Source organism: Rhinatrema bivittatum, chromosome 1 (genome assembly GCF_901001135.1).
Source record: "Rhinatrema bivittatum chromosome 1, aRhiBiv1.1, whole genome shotgun sequence".
NCBI lineage: Eukaryota > Metazoa > Chordata > Amphibia > Gymnophiona > Rhinatrematidae > Rhinatrema > Rhinatrema bivittatum.
The window spans coordinates 80,509,890-80,526,912 of NC_042615.1; the positions used below are offsets into that span (position 1 = coordinate 80,509,890).

Below are 17,023 nucleotides of genomic sequence, written 5' to 3' on the forward strand. Positions count from 1 at the left end.
GGGTCTAGACTCTCCCTGCTGAGAAAGTCTGCTCTTACATTGTTTTTTCCTGCTATGTGCAAGGCTGAGATCATCTGGAGATACACTTCTGCCTATTCCACCAGGGGATCTATTTTCTGCGACACTTCTGCCCATTCCACCAGGGGATCTATTTTCTGCGACACTTATTGGCTCTTGGTACCTCCCTGCTGATCGATGTAAGCAACTGTCATTGCATTGTCAGACATTATCTGGACCGATTGACCCTGCATCTCGTCACTGAACTGCAAACATGCCAACCGAACCGTCCTGGCTTCCAGCCAAATGATGTTCCAGAGAGACAATTCTGCATTCCAGCTGACAGCATTGGATCCAAAATCGAATAGTCCTGAGACTCCGGGTTCCACCTAGACAGCAGGGAGCAATGAAAAGGATGCATAAGCGCCCTCAACCATGGTACCATTTCCAGGGTTGCCGCCATTAATCCAAGTACACGCAGGTAGGTCCATACAGTTGGGGGCAGAGTGTTCATCAACAGACAGAGCTGTGCTAGTAACTTCTGAATTCGAGCTTCGGCAGGAAAACCTTGGCCTGCTTCGTGTCGAATTGGACCCCGAGGTATTCCAACGACTGAGCAGGCTGAAGACTGCTCTTGGCCAGGTTCACCACCCAGCCGAGCTCTTGCAATAGGTCAATCACCTTGCAAATCACCAGGAGGCTCTCTTCCAGTGACTTGGCTCAATTCAGCTAGTCATCCAAATACGGGTGTACTAAGATCCCATCCTCTCTCAACTCTGCTGCAACTACTACCATTACTCTTGGAAAAGGTCCTGGGTGCGATGGCCAAACCAAAGGGTAGTGTCTGAAACAAAGCGGCATCCCAGAACTGCAAACCGCAGAAAGCGTTGATGTTCTAGTCAGATGTGAATGTGAAGATGCGCCAGGGACAGATCCAGATAGGTCAGAAATTCCCCCGACTGCACGGCTATTATCACCAAGTGCAAGGTTTCCATGCAAAAAAATGTTTCACTTGCAGATGACAGTTGACATCTTTGAGATCCAGGATGGGACAAAAAGCGCCCTCCTTCTTGGGTACCACAAAATAAATGGAATATTGCCCCGTAATTTCTTGAGACATGGGAAGTGGAACCACAGCCCTCAGGTTGAGGAGTCTTGCCAATGTACCCTCCATTACCTTCTTCCTCTGCAGGGAGTGGCTGGAAGACTCCATGAACATGTCCCAAGGAACACTACAAAACTCCATTGTATATCCTTCTCGTATCACTTCCAGAATCCATTGATGTGATTTTGACCTACCTCTGATTAAAGAGAGAGGTGTCCCCCTATCTCCTGTTCCCAAGGGTGTACAGCAAACCTTCATTTGGGAGTTCAGGAGGTCCCATGACCCGAGCCTGCGCTCCTTCTGGGATGAAAGGACTCACACCTAGAATTCCAAGACTTAGGTGTCTCTAGGATAAGCGCAGTAAAACTTAAGTGTACAGGTAAGTGTGCGGCCGCTAAGGGTGCCACTTTACTTGGATGCACAGACTTCAAGTCCCGACTAAGCATCCAAAAAATGGACACACGACCTGAACGCCCAGCTAGACACATACAACAGACAATCCTGTAGAGGGCAGCTTATAGAAAGCGCGCAAAGTGCCATTGAAAAAGCCTCAAAGCGGGGCCTAGTCTACAGAAGCTGCTTATACCGCCATACTGCTCACGTCCCTCGACCTCCCACGGAGCAGGCCAAATGTCGGAATGGTGCACAGAGCACACAGTCCAGGGGAAGGAGGAAGCCCTACACTAAAAAAAAAACAAAAAAACCTGCTTCTCTGTCTCAGTACTTTAAGTTAAAAAATAAATAAAAAAAATGAAAACACTTCCCTGAGCTCAGCTTTACCTCAGCACTCATCTGAGGGACCACAAAATCACCTGAGGAATTCTCAACTGGGCGAGGAAATATTTGGTATCACCACAGGAGAGCAGGGCAAATTTATTTTCCTTATTTAAAATGAAGCAATCCCCAGTAGGGGGATGCACATCCACCATTTGCTGGAGACAGAGAATACTGGCAGGCTGATGTCACTGCAGGGGTATATACAAACCATGATGTCAGTTTGCTCAGTCTTCATCTGCTGTTAGAGGTGCATAACACACTTGTTCTGGATTCATCTGCTAAGATGGGGCTGCTGTTGTTTTAAGGGTGCTTTGTAGCTCCAGCATGCAGGAGATTGCTGCATGACTCACAAATTACTGGTTAATAAATTTTATTTCACCATTCAGGAATGGAATACATAGAACAATTCTTCAGGAGTTTCCACATTCATGCAGTTCCTCGCTATTGTCTGAGGCAAGGGTAGGCAAATCCAGTCTGGTTTTCAGGATATCCACAATGAATATGCATGAACTATATATTTGCATGCTGAGGAAGTAATGGATGCATATTCACTGTGGATATCCCAAAAACAAGGCTGTTGGCAGCCCTCAAGGACCGGAGTTGCTCTGGGCTAAGGTATGCTCCTGAAAGCATTCTTGTAATTTATTCCCTTGCAAAAAGCTGAAAGAATATGAACCACAAAATCTGAATCCCAGAACCAAAAACGCAAAACATAATATGCATACAACCAGGGGACTTAGTCTCTGGTATTTTAAAATTCAATTACCACCTTGCACAGGAACGGAACATAGTAATAACTGACCACTGGCACAAGTCACCAAAGTATGCACTGAGCCAGTGAAAACTAAATGTTCACTGGCTCCATTGGCCAAGAAGACTCTGACTGAGACTGTAGAAAGGGGCTAGACACGGAAACGGCCCAAGCCACGGATAAAGCTGTACTGCTGCAAGACGTATCCATGGCCAGCAAGTACAGGCCAAGCTGAGATCATAAGGGGAAGAAGAGCTACAAGTGACAGCTGCATAGTTGAGAAAAAGGAAGGGACTCTGCCATAGCCAGTATGAAAAATGGCCAACATTTATTTTGTATACAGTCCACAACTTTATCTTGTCAACCAGTGAATTTTCCCAGTTCACTAGCCCAGTGCTTCTCTACCTTTTTTCTGTCGGGACACACCTGACAGATTGTTCTTACATGCATGACATACTGAGCACATGATCGTCACGGAGCTAAATGTAAACATGTACTCTGTTTCTACAGGAACCACCCTTACCCCTCCCAACAATGGGGACAGAACAGATCTAGGACATTCCCCATTCAATTTACCATACAAAAAAAAGATATTTCTGGTGTTCTCAGTAACAGCAAAATAAACAAACACTCTCCCCTACCAGGCACAATATCCTTCCTTTTGAAAAAACTAATTTACCACCAATGCATGTCCTATTGAGAAGATACAACAAATATTAATACAAATGCCTACATGGTAGGAAAATACCTCACCTCAGTCACACACATAGAACTGACATTCACCAAGTACAGAAAGACTGCAAATTACAAATATACAGGGTCATTCATCAAAATGCGTTATGGCGTTAACATAAGAATGTGCCATACTGGGTCAGACCAAGGGTCCATCAAGCCCAGCCCCCTGTTACCAACAGTGGCTAACACAGGCAATATGAACCTGGCAAGTACCCCCAAAACTAAGTCTATTCCATGTTACCATTGCTAGTAATAGCGGTGGTTATTATCTAAGACAACTTAATTAATAGCAGATAATGGACTTCTCCTCCAAGAACTTATCCAATCCATTTTTAAACACAGCTATACTAACCACATCTTCTGGCAACAAATTCCAGAGTTTTATTGTGCGCTGAGTGAAAAAGAACTTTCTCCGATTACTTTTAAATGTGCCATATGCTAACTTCATGGAGTGCCAACTAATCGTTCTGTTTTCTGAAAGAGTAAAAAACCAATTCACATCTACAGGTTCTAGAGCTCTCATGATTTTAAACACCTCTATCATATCCCCCCTCAGCTGTCTCTTCTCCAAGCCGAAAAGTCCTAACCTCTTTAGTCTTTCCTCATAGGGGAGCTGTTCCATTCCCTTTATTATTTTGGTCGCCCTTCTCTGTACCTTCTCCACCGCAATTATATCTTTTTTTAGATGCGGCGAAGCACCATGACATTCTCCATTCCCTTTCTAATAATTCCCAACATTCTGTTTGCTTTTTTGACTGCCGCAACACACTGAACCAACGATTTCAATGTGTTATCCACTATGACGCCTAGATCTCTTTCTTGGGTAGTAGCACCTAATATGGAACCTAACATTGTGCAACTATAGCATGGGTAATTTTTCCCTATATGCATCACCTTGCACTTGTCCACATTAAATTTCATCTGGCATTTTGATGCCCAATTTTCCAGCTTCACAAGGTCTTCCTGCAATTTATCACAATCTGCTTGTGATTTAACTACTCTGAACAATTCATTCAAAGCGAATGAATTTCATTACCTCACTTGTCGTATTTCTTTCCAGATCATTTATAAATATATTGAAAAGTAAGGGTCCCAATACAGATCCCTGAAGCACACCACTGCCCACACCCTTCCACTGAGAAAACTGTCCATTTAATCCTACTCTCTGTTTCCTGTCTTTTAGCCAATTTGTAATCCACGAAAGGACATCGCCACCTATCCCATGACTTTTTATTTTTCCTAGAAGCCTCTCATGAGGAGCTTTGTCAAATGCCTTGTGAAAATCCAAGTACACTACATCTACAGGTTCACCTTTATCCAAATATTGTGCTGTTCAATTTCTCCCCTTCCATCCCAAGTTTATTTTCCTTGTTTTTTGTAACTTTCCCTCTCCCTTTTTCTGATTCACTGTATTTAAAGTTCAAGGTTCTTATTGAAAATATTGTTTTTTACGTTACGTTATGCTTTACACTCCTTGTTATTTGTAAACCGGGTTGATGTGATGCCTATCATGTAACTCGGTATAACAATAAATAAATAAATCAATAAATAAATAAATAAATAAATGTTTATTAACTCCTTCAAAAAAGTGAAGCAGATTTCTGAGGCAAGATTTCCCTTGGGTAAAGCCATGCTGACTTTGTTCCATTAAACCATGTCTTTCTGTATGTTCAGAAAGACATGCAATTCCAGAGCTTTATTGTGCGTTGAGTGAAAAAGAATTTTCTCCGATTAGTCTTAAATGTGCTATTTGCTAACTTCATGGAATGCCCCCTAGTCCTTCTATTATTCGAAAGTGTAAATAATAGATTCCCATCTACTCGTTCAAGACCTCTCTTGATCTTAAAGACCTCTATCATATATCCCCCCTCAGCCATCTCTTCTCCAAGCTCAACTGCCCTAACCTCTTCAACCTTTCCTCATAGGGGAGCAGTTCCATCCCTTTTATCATTTTGGTTGCCCTTCTCTGTACCTTCTCCATCGCAACTATATCTTTTTAGAAATGCGGCGACCAGAATTGTACACAGTATTCAAGGTGCAGTCTCACCATGGAGCGATATAGAGGCATTATGACATTTTCCGTTGTATTAACCATTCCCTTCCTAATAATTCCTATCATTCTGTTTGCTTTTTTGACTGCTGCAGCACACTGAGCTGACGATTTTAAAGTATTATCCACTATGATGCCTAATATGGAACCTAATCGTGTAACTACAGCAAGGGTTATTTTTCACTATATGCAACACCTTGCATTTGTCCACATTAAATTTCATCTGCCAATTGGATGCCCAATCTTCCAGTCTTGCAAGATCCTCCTGTAAGGTATCACAATCCGCTTGTGATTTAACTACTCTGAATAATTTTGTATCAGCAAATTTGAAAACCTCACTCGTCGTATTCCTTTCCAGATCATTTATATACATAATTGAAAAGCACCGGTCCAAGTACAGATCCCTGAGGCACTCCACTGTTTACCCTTTTCCACTGAGAAAATTGACCATTTAATCCTACTCTCTGTTTCCTGTCTTTTAAACAGTTTGTAATCCACGAAAGGACATCGCCTCCTAGCCCATGACTTTTTAGTTTTCGTAGAAGCCTCTCACGAGGGACTTTGTCAAACGCCTTCTGAAAATCCAAATACACTACATCTACCGGTTCACCTTTATCCACATGTTTATTAACCCCTTCAAAAAAATGAAACAGAATTGTTAGGCAAGATTTCCCTTGGGTAAATCCATGTTGACTGTGTTCCATTAAACCATATCTTTCTATATGCTCTACGATTTTAATCTTAAGAATAGTTTCCACTATTTTTCCCGGCTCTGAAGTCAGGCTCTCTGGTCTATAGTTACCCGGATCGCCACTGGAGCCTTTTTTAAATATTGGCCACCCTCCAGTCTTCAGGTACAATGGATGATTTTAATTATATGTTACAAATTTTAACTAATAGTCCAGAAATTTCATTTTTTAGTTCCTTCAGTACCCTAGGATGCATACCATCCAGTCCAGGTGATATGCTACTCTTTAGTTTGTCAATCTGGTCTACTACATCTTCCAGGTTCATGGTGATTTCGTTCAGTTCGTCTGACTCATCGCCCCTGAAAACCATGTCTGGAACTGGTATCTCCCCAACATCCTCAGTAGTAAACACGGACACAAAGAATTAATTTAGTCTTTCTGCAATGGCCTTTTCTTCTCTAAGAGCCCCTTTAACCCCTTGGTCATCTAATGGTCCAACTGACTCCCTCACAGGTTTCTTGCTTCGGATATATTTTAAAAAGTTTTTATTATGAGTTTTTGCCTCTATGGCCAACTTTATTTCAAATTCTCTCTTTGCCTGTCATCAATGTTTTATACTTAATTTGATAATGCTTATGTTTTATCCTATTTTCTTCAGATAGATCCTTCTTCCAATTTCAGCATGTACTGATGATACATTTACCCAGTCAATATTGGGGTAATTGAAATCTCCCATTATTACCGCACTACCAATTTGGTTAGCTTCCCTAATTTCTCTTAGCATTTCAATGTCCGTCTCACCAGCTTGACCAGGTGGATGGTAGTATACTCCTATCACTATAGTCTTCCCCAATACACAAGGGATTTCTACCCATAAAGATTCAATTGTGCATTTAGTCTCATGCAGGATGTTTATCCTGTTAGATTCTATGCCATCCTGGACATAAAGCGCCACACCGCCTCCCAGGTGCTCCTCTCTGCCATTGCAATATAATTTGTACCCTGGTATAGCACTGTCCCATTGGTTGTCCTCCTTCCACCAGGTCTCTGAGATGCCAATTAAGTCTATGTCATCATTCACTGCTATACATTCTAATTCTCCCATCTTACTTCATAGACTCCTGGCATTAGTATACAAACATTTCAAAGTTTGTTTTTTTGTTTGTATTTTCATTCTGCTTTTTAATTGATAGGGATAAGTTAGAATTTTTTAGCTCAGGTGAGTTTTTAGTTACAGGCACTTATCTACTTTTCTTATTATTGGAACCTCACTGTCGGGATGCCCTAATTCTAATGCATCATTAGTATCCTTTGAAGATACCTCTCTCCGAACCATGCGCTGATGAGCGACTGTCGGCTTTCCCCTTTGTTCTAGTTTAAAAGCTGCTCTCTCTCTCCTTATTACAATTAGGGCCAGCAGTCTGGTTCTACCCTGGTTAAGGTGGAGCCCATCCCTTCGGAAGAAACTCCCCCTTCCCTGAAAGGTTCCCCAGTTACTTACAAAACTGAATCCCTTTTCCTTGCACCATCGTCTCATCCACGCATTGAGACTCCGGAGCTCTGCCTGCCTCTGGGGACCTGCGCGTGGAACAGGGAGCATTTCAGAGAATGCTACCCTGGAGGTTCTGGATTTAAGCTTTTTACTTAAGAGCCTAAATTTGGCCTTCAGAACCTCCCTCCCACATTTTCCTATGTCATTGGTGCCATGTACCACGACAGCCGGCTCCTCCCCAGCACTGTCTAAAATCCTATCTAGGTGACGCGTGAGGTCCGCCACCTTCGCACCAGGGAGGCATGTTACCAGGCGATCCTCACGCTCACCAGGCACCCAGCTGTCTACATTCCTAATAATCAAATCACCAACTATGACAGCCGACCTAACCCTTCCCTCCTGGGCAGTAGGCCTTGGGGAGATATCCTCAGTGCGAAAGGACAATGCATCACCTGGAGAGCAGGTCCTTGCTACAGGATCCTTTCCTGCTGCACCAGGTTGATGCTCTCCAATCATGAGACCTTCTTCCTCCAAGGCAGCACCAGGGCTGCCAGTCTGAAGTTGGGACTTGGCTACTATGTCCCTGAAGGTCTCATCTATATACCTCTCTGTCTACCTCACCTCCTCCAGGTCTGCCACGCTAGACTCCAGAGATCGGACTCGTTCTCTGAGAGCCAGGAGCTCTTTGCATCGCATGCACAATTTCTCACCGGCGGGTAAAAAATCATACATGTGACACTTGATGCAAAAGACTGGGAAGCCCCCCTCTTACTGCTGGACTGTTGCCTTCCATCTCAAATTTGTTCAGTTCCTACTTACGTATAAGGTTGCTGTAGGAGTAGGAATGTGTCTAATTAATGTCCTTTAAATTTATTAGTAAATTCACTATATGTCTGGTAGTGACCTACAGGGGAATGATCAAACTCTCAATAAGGTTGGGTTGGGTTTTTTTTTTAAGTAACACCTGCCTATAAATTAAAGGATGAGCTAGGGGTGGGTGGGCGACGGGTGGGAGGGTTGGTTAATACAAACAGTCTAACTTCAGTTAGTCAGCGAGAGTGACTCACTGCTCTCTTGATTAACACATGTTGGTACCTAATCAAACCAAATCACACTACCTTAACACCTTTCCAAGGCAAGTAACTGAACTGAATTTTTCAACCTTTTTACTTATTTTATTTATTTTAAGTTTTTCTATACCGGCATTCGCGATGAATATCGCATCATGTCGGTTTACAATTAACAAGTGGATAGGGAACAATAGTGTATACTTAGGTATACACTGCTCCTAGCAGCTTATTTCTAGCTTCTGGCTACTTTTTTTTTTTTTTAATATACAAATATATAAACACTAACTTGTGCTTACTAGCTGCCTTACAGACTGACTATTTAAAAATACAGTCTAACTTCTGTTTATTTGCTGCCTTACTTACTATTAAAAGCACAAACCACACTAAATAATATTCCCAAATAGTTAACTTCGCCCCAATACTTTTAAAAAAAGATGTCCCAAGCAAAAACGTACTGATTCCTTTCAGCCACCAGCAAGCAGGCCGATACAGAAAGAAATGCGATACAGTAAATACAAATATGCTAATTAGGGCCCACGGTAAAAGGAGGCGCTAGGGACACTAGCGCGTCCCTAGCGCCTCTTTTTTGACAGGAGCGGCGGCTGTCAGCGAGTTTGACAGCCGACGCTCAATTTTGCCGGTGTCTGTTCTCAAACCCGCTGACAGCCACTCGTTCGGAAACTGGACGTCGGCAAAATTGAGCGTCTGGTTTTTCAACCCGCGAGCCGATTTAAAATTTTTTTTTTTAAATTTTTGATTATTTTTAACCTTTGGGACCTCCGACTTAATATCGTCATGATATTAAGTCGGAGGGTGTACAGAAAAGCAGTTTTTACTGCTTTTCTGTACACTTTCCCGGTGCCGAGAGAGATTAACGCCTACCTTTGGGTAGGCGCTAATTTCTGAAAGTAAAATATGCGGCTTGGCGCTATTCGTTTCGGGGGCGGGGTGGACGCGCGTTTTCGACGCGCTATTACCCCTTACTGACTAAGGGACGCGCGTTTTCCCTTACCCCTTATTCAGTAAGGGGCGGAAAACGCGGGCGTTTGTCCGCTCTCCCGCGTTTTTACTGAATCGGCCTGTTAGATTGTAAGCCCTCTGGGGATAGGGAAATACCTACAGTACCTGAATGAAAACGGATGTGATATCTCAGATTGAAGATAATAAATAAATTCTCTCCTCTCAGTGCTTCCATTATGTGTATGTGTGTGAGCATGCATATGAGAACCTGTGAGTGATACATATGCTCTCAAGGGCACACACACAGATATATAGCTGTACTCATATTGATAAATGCCTTGCATACATCTTACAGTGGGTTCCTAAGTAGTCTACAACAGCCCTTCTGCATCATGAGTGAAACGTTTTAGAAAATTTTTAACTATTATGTGTATTCATTTATTTTATATTATTGCAATTAAAAACAAATCAGGAAAAAGCAAAGAACGCAAACATCAGATCCAATCAATTATGTCGTAAAATAAATATCAATGTATTCTCTCGAATCCTTTCCAGAGAGATCACCATAACTACAATAAAATAGCAATAATCATGAGAACAGGTGCAGAGCAAAACTATGACAGTTCACGTTACAACCCAACATGGAAAAAAAATAAAATATATTCAAATTCTGGGGTCACCTCACAAAAAAAAAAAGGTGCCTAGAACCTTGCCATACCATATAACAGCACTGCTCAAATAACAGCAACTTATGAAAAAGAAGCAATGCAAATACTACACCAGGCCCTAGAACATTACTACACCACCTACTAGAATAACATAAGCCAGACTGCTACAAATCCCTAGAGAGAAATTTACATACTATCAGCAATGCTGTACCCTCAGTCACACAGGCAGAACACAAACTAACCCTTACCTAATATAGAAGTAAGGGACTACAAATTAGAAATAGAATCCTGCAAATAAAACCGAAATAACCTGAGAAACCAGACTCTGAACACTGGAAAGCTAAAGAGCAAAATACAAAATTATAAGAAATGCATATACCCAAAGATAGCATATTCCAATTGCTAAAATCTCAAAATTGTTTTTTGGGTTTTTTTTACTTTTATTGTCTGTTCTTTTTATTTTTCTAATCAGTTGGTCCAGGTCCCCTCGTCAGTCTTTTCCTAATTCTCTCTCTAGGGTCACTCTTCTCTGTTTCTTCTCTCTCCTATCTTCTTCCCTTCCTCTCTCTCACCCACACAAGCTCATACTTTCTCTCACAAACTCCCTTACACACACAAGCTCTCACTCACACACCCAGGCTCCTATTCTCCCATCCTCAGACCCGGGCTCCCATTCTCACATGCATGCACCAGGGCTCGACGCCAAATCCCTTCTTTGCCACCACGGGGATGGGCTCCTGTGGCAGCCTTGCTTCAGCGGGTCCAGCAGCCTTTCTTGCTACCACCGCCCTCCTAGGTGTTCCACTCCAGGCAAATGCATATTGTGCACACCCGGTCACGCCGGGCCTGCATTAATCAAAGCCAGAAATAGTCATATGACTTAATAAAACAGAAAGTTAGCAAGGTAATACAAGTCAACAAATCAAGCAACTCCTGTTCAATGGATATTCTAAATCGCCTTAAAACAAACTAAATTCATATGCCCCTTCAAGGAATTGACTGATCAATGTAAATCAGTTTCCAGAATGAAACCTCTCCTCTAAAAAGACACAAAAGTACAAAGTGCATAAAACATTCAATTATAAAATATACATTCTGTACGTAATCTGACAAGATAGTGAGGTTGACCTTTACCTCCTAGTAATCAAACAAGAGAAAGATGGGTGAATCAGCAAGAATCTCAACCGGGTACACATTTAGCACGATCATCGCTCATCTCACTGAAGCATTCAGTCCCCATACAATCAGTTTCCCAAACACGTAATGAGTCTAGCCCTAAGCTAAGTATTACCACGTGCGAATCAATACCTGTCAAAAAAAAAACAAAACACCACGGCAACGTTTGAGCAGGGCCGCCTCGCCCACCACGTGACCTTTAAAGCCCTTACGTCATCTACCTCCTATAGACTTTTAGGTTTAAGCAACCAATTACAAAAAAGATTTCCAAACAAAAGGCGAAACGCCTGGAATGTGTTTCCTTATTCCTGCAAAGAAAGGGAACTTATCAAAGAGCAAAGCAACAGAGAGGGGAAGAGGTGCACACACCTAAAGGCCCTAACTCGAGCTCGGGAAAAGGTAGAAGCGGCTGTGCACCTGCGGCAGCATGAGGTTCCGATGGAAGTCAAAGAGCCGCGTCCTGCCGGCGGTCTCCGTCACGCGTACGGTGTGGTTATAGCTTGGCGTGCGGTAGTGTTTGATGAAAGTGGATGTGGTGCTGCCGCCACTACTCTTGGGGGCCGGGGGCAGCCCCATTGCTTCCCGGCTCATTCTCTCCGCGCTGCGAGCGTAAGAAGATAGTAACGGGGAGAGAGCGAGAGAAAGGGAGAAAAAAAAAAAAGAGAGAGCGAGCGCGGCGCGTGTCCCTACTCCCCTAGCGCGCGCCACCGCTGTTCACGTGATCACAATCGGTAGAACGTGCCGGGATAAAGTCAGAACTCGGGGAACTCTCACGTGACCAGGGGAACAAACAGACCGCGGCTTCAGACGCAGCTGCAGGCAAGGCCGCAAAACGACCTCAAGAGACGCAGCAGTGGTAGTGGACCGCCCGGCTAGTGCTCTTTCTCCCTCCTTCCCCGATTCAAACCAAGCGCCACCTAGAACTGCTGTTTAGTAGCCGACAATCCGCTTCCCAAAGCCCTCCTCTCCCAGCTCTACCGCAGCGACTGCGCCCCCTCCCAACTCACGTGTCTCCGCGGTCCGGGATCTGCAGCCATGTTCAGCGGACCGCCGGTGTCACGCGCTCTCCCCGCCTACCTCGTGGATGCTGCCCTTATCTGCCAGCCTCAGCACACTGGTTCCGCTTTTCTGTCCTTTAGTGGGAGTGGTCCGCCTATCTGTACAATCGCCCAAAGACAGACACAAGGAGAGCGATTTCAGTATATTTTACTGCCGCGTTTTCTTGCTATTATTCCGGTCCTTTTTTCCAGCTTGTATGTGTTAAAATGTTTCCGTTTAGTCCGGAGAATAGGCAGAACCTTTTAGGAAAATGAGGGCAGGGAAAGAAGCTAAGGTCCAAACCGAAAAAAAACTTGTGTTGCCTATTCATATTGCATCCCATAAACCCCGTGGCATAATGCAAGTTTTAAGAACATTAGCAAAAAAAATGTGAGAAACTGAAATCAGATGTAACACGCCCTGGTTTACCAGTGACTTTCATTCTTCCAAGATATATGCAGAACTGACCCATTTGGAGACACTATCCCTGCGAAAAAAAGACCAGTTGATGAGAGATTTTATCAGTAAACCAATTAATAAATGATTTTAAATAAAAATAAATGAAAGGAGATAAAACGTTTAGAAACATAAAGGGGAGAAATAGTAAAGATAAAACATTTGAGATTAATGGGCAGGGAACCCATGAAAAAAATCTTACATTCATTTGCTCAGAATATACAGAAAAAGGGAAAGGCGATGTGCTTAAAATAGTATATGAGGCATAATTGATCAGACTGGTTGACAGAGGAGGAAATACTTGATGTATGTGCACAAAAGAAGCTAGATAAACCAAATGAACTTGTGGTACACATCAGAAAAAGCACCCTGCACCTCAACTAGCTCTGTTCAACTTCTCTGGAGACAGAACAGATTCTGAAGTAATAGAAGAGAGTAGATATAATCCCACATCACAAAAGTGTGACAAGGAAATATTCCTAGGGAAATTGTGTGCATGACATTGTAAAATTCTGAATATGCTAATTGTCAAAATAGCATCATATATTCATTGTTTTTTGAGTAATAACTTGGGCCTGGATTTATCAAAATGTGCTAAATATAGAGACTAGCCATAATACTCTCATACTAGATAGGTATTTATATCTCTGTGGTAGGCCCACCTAGTAACTCGAGGTGAGGTTTAGGTATTAGTGTAGGGTTTAGGAGCCACCTTGACATTCAAAGTGAGACATACGAACAGAACGGTGCTCTCTTGTGAAGATTTGATGACCTTCGGAGTGAGGAAACTCACTCAAAGATGAGATTTGTGCAATGTTCTCTCAACCTAGCTTGATATTCTCAAAGATGAGATTTGTGCAATGTTCTCTCAACCTAGCTTGATGTTCTCAAAGATGAGATTTGTGCAATGTTCTCTCAACCTAGCTTGATGTTACCCAGGTAGAGAGTCCATCAAGCTAGGTTGAGAGAACATTGCACAAATCTCATCTTTGAGTGAGTTTCCTCACTCCGAAGTTCATCAAATCTTCACAAGAGAGCACCGTTCTGTTCGTACGTCTCACTTAGAATGTCAAAGTGGCCCCTAACCCCTACACTAATACCTAAACCTCACCTCGAGTTACTAGGTGGGCCTCCCATAGAGATATAAATACCTATCTAGTGTGAGGGCATTATGGCTAAAACAGATTACAAGTTCCTAGACAACATGGTTTCACAAAGGGAAAATAATCACAGATAAACTTTCTGGCCTTCATGAAAGAGATGACAAAAGTGCTGGATCAGAGAGATGCAGTGCAGAAAATATTGCCCATCCGAATTTCAGTAACTTTGTTTACACCTTTTATCATAGAAGAATAGCAAGCAAACTAACTGGTATGAGAGTAGCACAAAGCTGTTAATTGGGTGAGGAATTGGTTGAGCAACAGAACTCGAGTATACTTTTATGAAGATAAAGCAGGTGGGCCAACTGTTCGTTATCCACCATCATTTTTTGCTACAAATGGGTGGTCGTCAGTGGACCAAATGCACAAAGGATGTTCTACTTTTTCTTCTTATGTCTGAAGTTTCTCTTCTGATGACTTCACCGGGTTCAGCAACACCTTTTTTCAGTTTTCTTCTATGCCATCTTCCCTTCCTTTCTTTTGTCTGTGCCCTTTGATTAACTCGTCTGCATTATTTTCTGCCCCAGCCATCTTGCCAACTACCTCTGCTCCTACCTTTAACTCCTTTCCTCTTTTTTTGTTTTTTTTTTCCCTTCCTTTCCTTAGGTAGTGTAATGTTGGCCACCTCAGGGAGAAATTGGTACTTTCCTTAGGTCTATGTACATCATGCTTCTCTTTACCACACATGTGGCTGTTCCTTCTTACTTGAGCTCCAGCAGCCTTTGACTGATTCAGGGATTGGTGAGAGGTGTGAAATGCACAAGTCATCTTGAAAATAAGAGAACAATTTAGTAATACTAATATTGCAAAAATGTACACAGATTCTGCTAAGCAAAACCCGATGGTATATTTTTCCTGGGACTTTCTATTTTGTAACACAAAAATTAGTGCGGAAATGAATTTGTTATAACATGCAAGAGAAATATTAGAGGAAAAGTCATTTTCCCCAATGATTTTATTTTGTTATAACATTGAAATTCCCAAGAAAAATAAAATAAAAACTGAAAACTAAGGTCCCCTGTTCATGTGGAGGCTTCTTCTGAAGCTGATCCCAGGACTAGAACTTCTTGCTGAGGGATCTTCAGTGTTCAATAATATGTTCCTAGGATCTGATGGTAAATCTATTTATTTCTGTTTTATGTTAAGGAACTGATGCTTCTCTGTTATCTTATGTTGTGTTTAATGCTTCTTTCCAATATAATGCTTCTGAAAATTATTTTTGTAAGTACTCCTAATATTTAATTCAATCAATAAGTTTTCCGCTTTAAACATGAAGTCTGTATTTCTATATTGTTTAACTACCCTCATAGTAAGATCACTGATAAACAGGCACAATATATAGAGTAGCCTAAGGCACAATATTCCTTCACTGATCTGAACAGCAGGCAGCCTTTGTCCTTAATTAGCACCGAGAGAGGGAAAATTATAAAATAAAACCAGAATTGTGTGAAAATACAGTATTCCAATGTTTGTCTGTTAAGAAGCTTTAAAGCTTTACTCATGGACACAACCAATCTTCTCTTTACTGATGTCATTAATGGCTTTTTCTTTTTTTATGGGATAATTTCCTTCAAGAGAGTGAAAATCCAACCCTTAACTTGAGATTTTTTTTTTTTTTGTTTTGTATACTTAATGTAAATATCATCCCTAGCCTACTGAGCCAAGTCCATCTGAGCTCCTGAAAATTCTATCTGCCTAGAGATCATTGCAGGAGAGTTGTGTTATGTTGCTGGCTTGACTCTACTCCCAATGCCTGACCACTGTTTGAGGAACCCATATCGGTTATTTGAGGTCATGGATAATATGCAGGGCTCTCCCTGCATTCACCCGGAAGTGATAGAATGATAAATAGATGTTTGGATAAACTGCCAAAAGCAATTAATGTAACTCAACCTTGCAATAAGATTCTAGTTTTTGTTAATTAATATCTGTTCCATTACTCAGAAGAGCATTTATTCGATAAGATTAGGGATGATAACCCCAATAAAATATATACTGTAGAAACTTGGGTGTTGGAATCAGATACGATTGGTTTAGGATGGCAGTATCTTCTTTCATATTTTGTGATTTCACAACCATATAGTTAAAAAGAGGGGAAACTCCTTAGCAATTTTTGAGGATGTATATTTTTTTAGAATTAAAATTGATATTGCACTGCTCGATGAATTAATTTTACTATCAACAGAAGTGTGAAGCCTAGGTGTTTGCTAATTTCTTCCAGGATTGCTAGCATATAACTTCTCCCCACTAACTGAAGCACTGGTAACCTTGATTTAAATCATTCTTCGATTGCTGGTGATTTTAACCTTTATGCAGATATTTTTCCATCTTCTACCAATTTATTTTTAGATTCAATCGGGTCGATACAGTAAAGTCCGCGGGAGAGCGGACGAACACCCGCTCTCCCGGCGCACGCACAGGCCACTCTCCTGTGTGCGTGATTCTATATGCAAATTAGGCCCGGCGGTAAAAACAGGTAAAAGGCGCTAGGGACACTAGCACGTCGCTAGCGCCTCCTTTTGGACCGGAGCGGCGGCTGTCAGCGGGTTTGACAGCCGACGCTCAATTTTACTGGCATCAGTTCTCGAGCCCGCTGACAGCCACAGGTTCGGAAACCGGACGCCGGCAAAATTGAGCGTCCGGTTTTCGAGCTGTGGGCCGACTTTTCTGTGCACTTTCCCGGTGCCCGAAGAAATTAGCGCCTACCTTTGGGTAGGCGCTAATTTCTGAAAGTAAAATGTGCGGTTTGGCTGCATATTTTACTTTCTGAATCGCGCGGGAATACCTAATAGGGCCATCAACATGCATTTGCATGTTGCGGACGCTATTAGGTTCGGGGGGGTTGGACGCAAGTTTTCGGCCCCTTACTGAATAAGGGGTAATGCTAGTGCATCGAAAA

At 42.2% G+C, this 17,023-nt stretch overlaps 1 protein-coding gene across 4 annotated transcripts in view; it reads right to left on the reverse strand.

Moving 5' to 3' along the window:
- TMEM192 (transmembrane protein 192) overlaps positions 1–12,620 on the reverse strand; it is a 126,907-nt gene extending 114,287 nt beyond the window's left edge. The window contains exon 1 of one of the 4 annotated variants that reach the window (XR_003859228.1): positions 11,888–12,381. Coding sequence is in view for 3 of the 4 variants with exons in the window: in XM_029619947.1 (XP_029475807.1) it covers positions 11,888–12,061 (174 nt within the window). In the remaining variant the exon portion in view is untranslated. Of the gene's footprint in view, positions 1–10,974; positions 11,092–11,887; positions 12,382–12,477 lie in introns of those variants that run through there. The other 3 variants (XM_029620033.1, XM_029619947.1, XM_029570883.1) reach the window with 3 other exon arrangements.
- Positions 12,621–17,023: the final 4,403 nt, after the last annotated feature.